This window comes from Malus domestica, chromosome 10 (assembly GCF_042453785.1).
Source record: "Malus domestica chromosome 10, GDT2T_hap1".
In the NCBI taxonomy this organism is placed as follows: Eukaryota; Viridiplantae; Streptophyta; class Magnoliopsida; order Rosales; family Rosaceae; genus Malus; species Malus domestica.
Window position 1 is genome coordinate 7,932,565 of NC_091670.1, and position 9,912 is coordinate 7,942,476.

Sequence of the window (9,912 nt, forward strand, 5' to 3'; positions counted from 1 at the left end):
TGTCGGTGTTAGTTATCTGAAAGTACATATGAAGAGAATAGAGTAGGTATGAAATTTGAGGTGTTTGATTTTAGGTATGGCTTGTGCATTCAGCATTAAGATATCATCTGAATCAATTTTCTTTCCAATTTAAAGTTTTCTGTGGGGATTGGGCATAGGATTTGCAACGCAAACAGGGACGAGTTCTTGAAAACTGAAAATTGAAAACTAAATGGTCGTTTGCCATTCTTTGTTTTGAACATATCAGGTGAGGAGCCATCCTTACTCTCACCCTCACAAATCCTGTCAAAGTAGCCGAGTTAGGTCCAAACAAATAATTCTCTTCATACTTACATATATCCCGCTGAATCTAGGCTTCTTATAGGGTAAGGTTATAGCCTAAGTATTCTCGTTTTCTTAAATTTAGGGAACACTTCATTGATGGATTAGCTATATGTCATATTCAGGATGCGTTTTTATGAAATAGAACTGTTTGACTAAGAACAACTCCACCCCTAAAAAATACGTTGGCACCCAGCAACGAATAGTGATTGACTCGGATGAGCAATTAAATGAATCTCCACCCCTACAAAATGTGCTGGCACCCAACCCATTTAAAATATTATTAATTTTTTTTATAAAATAATAAAAAAAATTAGTTTTAATTTCGGATAGGATTTTTAACCAATCTTGTCACGCCACGTGTCATTATCCGAAAATATTATTTTGTGGATAGATTTCCGATAAGATTTTCAACCAATCTGATGCGCCACGTGTCACTATATGTTTACAATAATTTAGCCAAGATTTTGATCAGATTTTCAACCAATCTTGTCGCGCCACGTGTCATTATCCGAACGTACTATTTTGTGGATAGATTTCCGATAAGATTTTCAACAAATTCCGACACGCCACGTGTCACTATCTATTTACAATAATTTAGCCAAAATTTCGATAAGATTTTCAACCAATCATGTAGTGCCACATGGCAATGTCCAGAACCTCACCCTTTCTTTTTTTGTCCATATAAACCCTACATCCATCCTAATTCATACACCAAACGCAATCCTTCTTTTTTAGCTTAGAATCTTTCTTCATCATTGTTTAATCTTGAGTTCTTACAATGTCTTCTTCAAAGAGATTGTATGAAATCGATGAGCAACAGAAAATATTATTGGCATAACAGGAAGAATTGTTCAATCTAGAGGAAGGCAAAGATAAGGCTTTCGCAATGGAAGATAATGAGGATGATGAACATAGAAGGCAGAGGGCCTCACATTCCCGTCATGCCACGGAAGTTGTGGGTTAGATATCCAAACCCAGACGTGCTGCAAACTGGGATAGAAAGAGGGAAAGACGAGGTAAAGATCTATTGGAAGATTATTTTATCTCCAACAGTTTATTCCCTGATCATATTTTTAGACGCCGTTTCAGAATTCAACGAAGTTTATGTGACAAAATCATGAGTGCTATTTGCAACCATGATCCATACTTTGTGCAAAAAAAATGATGGTTTTCATGTTCTAGGTCTTCTTCTTGAGCAAAAAATTAATGCTGCCTTGCGGATGCTTGCATATGGAGCATCTTCAGATCAAGTGGATGAGATAGTGAGGATGGGAAAATCAACTGTTCTAGAATCCCTGATGCAGTTTTACTCCACAATCGAAGCCCTGTTCACCAATGAGTACCTCCGGAAACCCACGCCAAGAGACCTGCAAAGGCTTTTGGAGAAGGGTGAGATGCGAGGCTTTCCTAGCATGATTGGAAGCATCAACTGCATGCACTGGACCTAGAAAAATTGTCCAAATGCATGGCAAAAAGCTTATGGCAACAAAAAATGAGCCAAAATTATCATTTTGGAAGCGGTGGCTTCATTTGATACATGGATTTGACATGTTTTTTTTGGTGTTCTAGGAGCTCAAAATGATCTCAATGTCCTGACCCAATCTCCAGTGTTCTCGCAACTCCATCTCATTACCCGTAAAAGGGTCATGAGTAATTTGAACCCAACATTGACACAACATAACATCTTTGATGAGCTTCCACGTAACCATTTTTTTCACAAAAAAGTATATGAAAGCTTTGGTTGAAAGTGTTGAAAATATTGAAATGTAGTGTAAGGTGGAAGATGATGGTTAGGTATTTATAGAAAAAATAAATAATTTTTTTAAATCTTTTCTGTATTTTAAACAATTTTTAATAATTTTTATAAATTTTTATTAAGTTAATTAAACTGGACCGTTGGATTTGAAAATAGTCAAATCCAACAGCTCATATGTGGACACGTGGCCAACGGTTATAATTTTGACCGTTTGGTTTTTTTTTTCATTTTTTTTTCCTTTTTTTGGACAAAAATCATGGACTGTTGATCTTGGGATCAAACGGCCCAAAACTAGCCACGTCACTAGCCGTTGGATTTGAATTTCAAAACTTTTTTACCGTTGGAAATCCAACTGCCTAGAGTGAGCCACGTGACCACTCACTTGGTACCAATTAGTGTACTGCAACAGTGAGCCCTCAATGAACCACGTGACCACTCCCACGAGCCTGATGCAAAAAAAATAAAATAAAATTTTTTAGGGGCTGTGACATCATGTTGACGCCAGCATGACGTCAAATAGCCTAGCACATTGCTCAGCACTTTTTGGCCCGGCCTATGGACTGGCTTGGGCTGGGTGTCAACCTATTAGGCTCGGTTGGACCATTTTTTGTGCAGGCTGGCCTATTTTTTAGGCTTTGAGTCGGCCTACCCAATGGGGTGGAGTTGCTCTAAGGGTGTGTTTTTACAAAATAGTATTGTTTAACTATGACAACTCTCACACACACAAAGCAACATTTCCACCTGCATCATGCCGCCTCTTCAGGCTTCATTGTTAAAGCATTTGCTTACAACCCACATAGGTGTCAAAACCTTTGTTTATTCAATTTTTTCCATTCGAACAATATTTTAATCTACTCCAAAACTACTCAAGCAATGATTCAAATTTAGGTACAGAGGCAGAAACACATTACTCTAACCAACCAGGCAACGTCTGATGTCTGCATTTTTTGTTTATTCTTTTAGTTGCTCTTGCTCTATCCATGCCTATAAAAGAATAATAGTTGGGATCTTTTCGTTAATGTTCAACATGACCTCCTTTTCTTACCAAGTTTTAACTAAGAGAGCCAATGGAAAAAGACAATACCTCATAAGATATATGTTTGTACCGTACTTGACCAATCCCAAAACTACCAAGCATCGGTCAACTTCATACCTTCAAAGATCCACTGAGGGGTTCATGCTGAGGCACCCATGCTGAAGCACAAGAGTTTTCCACCAACCAGGAGGCCAATCACAGCACGACACACGTCAACGTCAGAATAAAGCTCATAGAGTCCCACATCGATCGTAGACAAAAGTTGGAGGCTCTCCTCAATTATAAAAGAAGACCAATATCCTACAATGAATCTCTAATGTCGTTATTGTACTTAAACTAGTCATTAGAACTCACTAATGATGATTATGCTTGAACCTATGTATTTGTATAAACCCTTCACTATTAATGAGAACTCCTATATTCCGTGGACGTAGCCAAACTTAGGGTGAACCACGTACATCTTGTGTTTGCTTCCCTATCTCTATCTCTTTACATATTTATCCTCTTTACTGTCTGGAGCACCCGAGCGAAGGTCACAAACTTGACATTTTACGTTGTTCCAAAATCTTCACTGATTTTGTGCATCAACAATATATATTCCAACTTCCAACTATATACAGTTACGGTTGAAGTAATCTTTTTGGGTAATTGAATTGGCGAGAGAGAGAGAGAGAGAGAGAGAGAGAGAGAGAGAGAGAGAGCCGTTTGAAGCAGTTGGAAATGATGTCATCTCAGCGATCATCATCAGGCCCTTACATTGTTGTTTTTACTGGAGAGTTTTGGGGCAAGAGTAACATGGCCTTCATGTGCCAAACCAAGCCGCAGTCAGAGTCAGTGAAAAAAATGAGAGAGAGAAAAAATACCCCCAAAATTTGAATGGAAATTCCCTGTCCTGTGTTTTTGGGGGATCTATGGTGGCGGGCCTTTACCGTCCCTCTCCTGTGTTTTCATTTGTTTATTCTGTTCTTGCCCAATCAATCTCATTCATAGAACATGGTAGGTGGGAGGGATTCTTTGGAAGACGGTGACATGCGTGTCGGTAATTTGGTACCTGTGTATGTTTGTATCTGGGGCTTCCTGTTGCAACAGATTTACCCTCCAACCTTGGCCCCCATATAGTTACTTTCTTAGCTATACCACCCAAATAGTAGTACTCTGACCTTCTTCTTGGTAGGGTTTTGGCAAGGCTCACTTATAAACTTGTAAACGGACCAAAAGATTGGATCACCCTAAGTTATATCTGAATGATAATCAAATTATTGAATTTGAATCGTATTCACATTAGTTGTTTGCATGTATCTCAATCCATATCTTATTAGTTATGTTGGAAAATGGGACAAAAATCCTACCGTTGGCAGGTCGACTTACTTATCCGCACCGGCCATAGTTCTATTGTTTGAGAACGTTTCTGGCGACGTTCACTTAGCAATACCAAAACGGTTTCAGCCAAGAGTTTCGGCTAGGTCTCCTAAAAACACAATTAACTAAGAACTAGTTGCTTGTTAGAGAGTGTCATCGTCTTTCGATAACTAAAAGTGCTTTCTTATAGTCTTGGGCTGAAATTATTTTTATGTTGTTGTGAAATTTAGTGTGAATGACACACATGTGATTGTATGAGGAAGCAAACCAAAATAGACTTTGGTGACAACCATTGAAAGTCTTAGGTCAAAAAGTCTCAGGGAGATAAAAATTCTCTTCATGTATGTAAAGTTGTGTCGGATCAAAACCTCTATGTATGTATAGTTGTAACCTCATTACAACACACAAGATCAAGATTGAAAGCAATAATATCAATATCCCCCTCTCTTTGCCTGCATTTTTTGTGTGATACTGTTACAAAAATAAACAGTATGATACATTGCACTTGTTCCACTTTTATCTCTAGCAAATGTTCTCTCTCTCTCACTTTTGCCTATTTATAACATATGTGAATTTATGTTAGGGCATATTTCTTTGGAGTTGCCTTAGCCTAAAAAAGTCAATGACCAGCCCTGCGTTGGTCTAAAGTTACACCCTTTAAACCTACATTTTTTGTTGTGCTTGTGTGTGCGTTAATTAATTATGACCGTAAAGATATATGTACTCGTTTGGGTTTGAGAAAACAAAAAAACAAGAGACAGAAATGCAGGACATGGCCGTATCGGGCACTAATCAGAGCTTTGTGGACCACTTTATGAATTCGAACATGGAGGGGTTCCTTTGCTGAAATGGATGCAGACCAGGAAGGTATATGGGGTGTACATTTGCCGTAGATTTATGTCTTATTTCAAATCTTCTTTTCTAGTGGTCGTAGTTCCAGTAGGACCACGTAAAGAAAGCTCTATACGTTATTAAGACACTGCACTTAACTGTTATTTTAACCATTAGGTCCATGGCCAATGACTCGTCAGTTAGTGAACCGGTTAGTGAGTCGCGATTTGATGAGTTAGTGAGCCGGTTGGGTAACTTGTAGAACAAGGTTTTAAAAGATACTAGGTGTTAGTTGAACGGCGGGTTGGAGCCTACTTCCTAGATGGCTAGACGGGGGCCTAGGCGGATTTAAGTTAATATAAATAATTGCATGCTTATTCTTAAAAAATACATAATTGCATTTGAATACATAAATTGCAAAATAAAATGACATATAAATTACAAAGTATTAGAACATAATGAAAACATTGGAAAAAAAAAAGCATATAATGTACATGTGTTCATCTTAGTATTCAACAAGTTTCTTACAACTTATTGAAAAAAAATGTCAAATGAAAGTTATCTATTTTCTATCTAAAGACTAGCAACCTAGACAGGTGCCTAGGTAGGCTTCTAGGCTGTCTGGGTGGGCGTCTAAGCAAGTTTAGGCGTCATTTCTTAATTTTCAAACTCCTAGGAATTATTCGGGACGGTGGCTAGGCGCCTAGGCCGGGCCTAGGTGGCGGTAGGCAGAGATTTTTAGAACAGTGTCATATAACTCCATGTATTGAGTTCATAAGCTAATAATTGGGTGTATAAGCTAATAATAAGCGGGCCAAGAGTGCCACGCAACAAGAATCATGAGCAAACGCCTATATTGATAGACAAGAGTCTATATCCGAGAAGATGTTTTAGAATGAATATTTCACCATAGATAAAATAAGATGGCGTGTACAACTTCATAAGTTTGTTTACATTGGAAACATAATTAAAAAAATATGAGAACTTTAACGAAAAACCACATTTTTACACTAAAAAGTCAATCCTGGTACTATTCACTTTACCCTTTATTTTGTCCTTATCATTAAAACTCAAAGTTTTCAAACCATTTTCATTAGTTTTCCTAAAAAATATATAATGTTCTATAACTTTAACAAAAAGGAATGCATCTTTCTTTTCAGTTACAATCAATGTTGATCACCGCTTCCAACCTTGTTTGTTTTCGTCAACACTTTCTTCCTGTTTAGAAGAGGGTGCTGAATTGTGATTTGCGAGAGAGACATCTCCGTTCAGGATGCGTAGGACAGGAAATTATATATACATGCATGGAGTTTACTTGATATATGTGATAACCAAATACATATAGGTATCCACTTGAATAGTATTAATAGATTCTCATCGTATCAATTTCATGCTAGTGTCAAAATCACCACCACTACACTGTCATATACGTATATGGGTTGAGTTTAATTAAACAATCGTGCAAAAATGTTACGTACTCGAACTGAGATTATTGCTAAATAAAGTAATCATGAAAGTAAGAAAATGTTTGATGTATGATTTTGATTGATTTTTGGTACCAGCTCCCTCCGGAAGCGTGAGCACAAAAGTATGGTGGAAATATGCATAAGTAGCAGTGAAATACACATGGGTTTCTGGGTTTCTATAAAAATGTTAGTTTGCTATGTGCTATGTGTGTGTGTGTGGGAGTGAGAGAGAGAGAGTTGTTTTATCTGTGAGGTAGAAGCAGTACACGGAATCACCAGACCAGGTTGCCGAACAATCAGAAAAGGCCAAACCATCCACGTCCACATGAATGTACTGTATAGTACCCTAATTATCGGTCCGTGATTGTAGGTAAAGAGAAAAGGATGTAAAATTGTAGTAAATTGCTTTGCCAGTAGTGGATTCTTACATTTACGTATCTCTTTTTAGAGCAATTCCACCCTACTAAGACAAAACCCAAGACTTCACCGTTGACGACGTCGGTGCCAGGCTGAAAGCCCTTCAACTCAAGTACGGCTCTCCTTCCTCCTCTTTCGCTACCTCCGCCGTGCAAAGCCGGAAAGCCGTCAAAGTCTACCTCCACTTCGGCGGCAACACATCAAGGCCAAGTGGATCGTCCCCGAGAGGACCGCTCCCTCCCTCGACCATCATCTAATTCTGCACCCTAACCTGCAAATTTTTTTTGTCATGTGACGTCATATCGCCTCAGGCACAGAGGCGGGCGAGAATGGCCCATTGTTGAGTCTAGGGAGTTGGGCCCACAGAATAGCCCCACTGATTAGGGTAGGGAGAATGAATCACCCAATTACGAGGGCAATGGGAAGGAGTTAAGTTCTCTTTTTCATTTGTCCATTATTTATTTATTTATTTATTCAATTTAAAGACTATAAAAACAGAAAAAGTATGAGGAAAAAATGAATTACCTGGTAAATTTTCTAGCTTTAAACCTTCCTGGAAAATTTACATGGCATTTGTAAATTCCTATTATGTAGTATTTAGAAAATTTGTCACTGGAACTCTCCAATAGCCGGTGTCTCATTCATTTACCAAAATCTTAGATCTAAAAAAATTCATAGCAGTCTTTCTTTAGCTTTCTTCCTTGCTCTTCTCATGAATTGTTGCAGATTTATTTTTTATTTTAGTACTTTTCGTTTGTAAGTGTTTTATTGGTGAGGCTATATGTGAGTATTTTGATAATGTTGAGCACAAAATTCATGGTGCTATGGACACTAGTTGGTTCCTTGTCAGTTTCTCTTTGGAGTTGATATTGCTCGTTGTCAAAGAGTGTCCTCATGTTCGTTATATTTAAACTTTTGTGCATAAATTTTTTAGGTGTCAAATCGTGTTTAACATTTCCATTAGAAATTGAGTTACTTTGACTTTTAAAGTGTCGTCCCAGTCTCTTGAGTTTGGGTGTGGATGATTTCAAGATTTGGATGCAATTCCCTTAATTATTTTAAGGCACGCCTCACTCTCAAATCCATCAATACAATGAAAACTAGTTTGGTCATGTTGGTCTTTTGTGTTTTGTTGAAGTCTCTTTTGATAGAGGATCTCTTGCGTTTAATCCAGAATGTCCTCTTCAATATTTGTATTAGTTTTTATTATTAAAGTATTATAACAAAACTGCTTATAACAAAATGAGAATGGCATCTTTTTGTGGAAAGTCATTAACTAAGAAATGATTTGGTCAGTCAATAAAGTATAGAGCTTTCGAAACCAAACTTTCAAATTTAGATACCTTCATCCAAAAAATGAAATTTTTCCATGAAGAAAGAGAGAGAGGGTCCATGTTGTCATATGGAGGGCCAACATGCAAGAGTAAACCCAATGGGTTTGGCTCCCACCATGTCCTTGCACACATACACACACACACACATACCCCAAACACACCCGTGGTCTGTCCTTCCCTCCCCACACTTCCACATGACCTCTCTCTCTCTCTCTCTCTCTCTCTCTCTCTCTCTCTCTCACACACACACACACACACACACACTCTCAAACCCTCTCCTCCATAAATACCCCTATCACCCTTCACTCACTTCACCACCAACACCTCTCTTATCCTTCCTTCCCCATTTCCTTTACCCCAAAACAAACACCAGAAACCAAAAACACAAAGCAAAGAAAAAGGAAATGGGCATCAGAAAACCAAACAAACTGGCTCAAACCGCAGTGCTCAAGCAAATCCTGAAAAGATGCTCGAGCTTGGGAAAGAAACATGGCTACGACGAAGATGGTCTTCCCATTGATGTCCCAAAAGGCCATTTCCCAGTTTACGTTGGCGAGAACAGAACAAGGTACATTGTTCCCATCTCGTTCTTGACACATCCTCAGTTCCAATGCCTCCTCCGCCAAGCCGAAGAGGAATTTGGCTTCGATCACGACATGGGCCTCACCATCCCCTGCGAAGAAGAAGTTTTTCGATCCCTAACGTCGATGCTCAAATGATATCATTGGATATTTTCAAGGTCTAGAGATTTGTGTGTGGGATTTTCATGGAGAAGAGATGACCAAGATGAAGCTTAGCTAGCTAGATAGTCATAGCTTCTCTCTTTTTTTTAACATCAATCTTGACCTTAATTTGTGGGGTTTTTTTATTTTTTATTTTTTGGGGGTTGGGAGGATTGTTTTGAACCCTTTTTAGATGTTTGATTGTTGACCCTAACTTGAAACCCATTAAACATAAAATGGGTTTGGTTACATTGTAAAGTTTGAGATCCATTTTACTCACAGAGGTAGATTGTTATGTTCCCTGTGAGACAATTACTACTGTTTTTAAGGAATTAAGGACAGCTTATAAGGCGACTGTTTGCCTTAAAAATAGGCTTATTTTTAACTATGCCTCTTTTAATCTCACTTTACTTCTTATAACTCAAAAGTCACCACATTATTCTTTGAAACTCAAAGTTCCCTTCACTTTGCCTCTATAACTCGATTTTGATCCTATTTTGCCTCTTAAAACTTGAAAGTCGTCTCTATAAAACTCAAAATTTGCTCCACATTGCTGAGATCTGTTAATTTTTTATGTGTGTTTGATTTGGGTGCGCCAGGCTAATCAAATTCTTTTTTATTTTTTTCATCTCTTCAATTTCTTTTAAAATTAGCATTCTCTGATTGT

General features: G+C 38.0%; 1 protein-coding gene across 1 annotated transcript; it reads left to right on the top strand.

The window, feature by feature from the left end:
* Positions 1-8,735: 8,735 nt before the first annotated feature.
* On the top strand, positions 8,736-9,630 carry LOC103445150 (protein SMALL AUXIN UP-REGULATED RNA 12). The gene has a single exon (XM_008384136.4). The coding sequence runs from the start codon at positions 8,928-8,930 to the stop codon at positions 9,240-9,242; it is 315 nt and encodes a 104-aa protein (XP_008382358.1). The 5' UTR covers positions 8,736-8,927; the 3' UTR covers positions 9,243-9,630.
* Positions 9,631-9,912: the final 282 nt, after the last annotated feature.

Coding starts and splice junctions, on each gene's coding strand:
- LOC103445150 (XM_008384136.4), top strand. CDS start 8,928: ATGGGCATCAGAAAACCAAACAAACTGGCTCAAACCGCAGTGCTCAAG.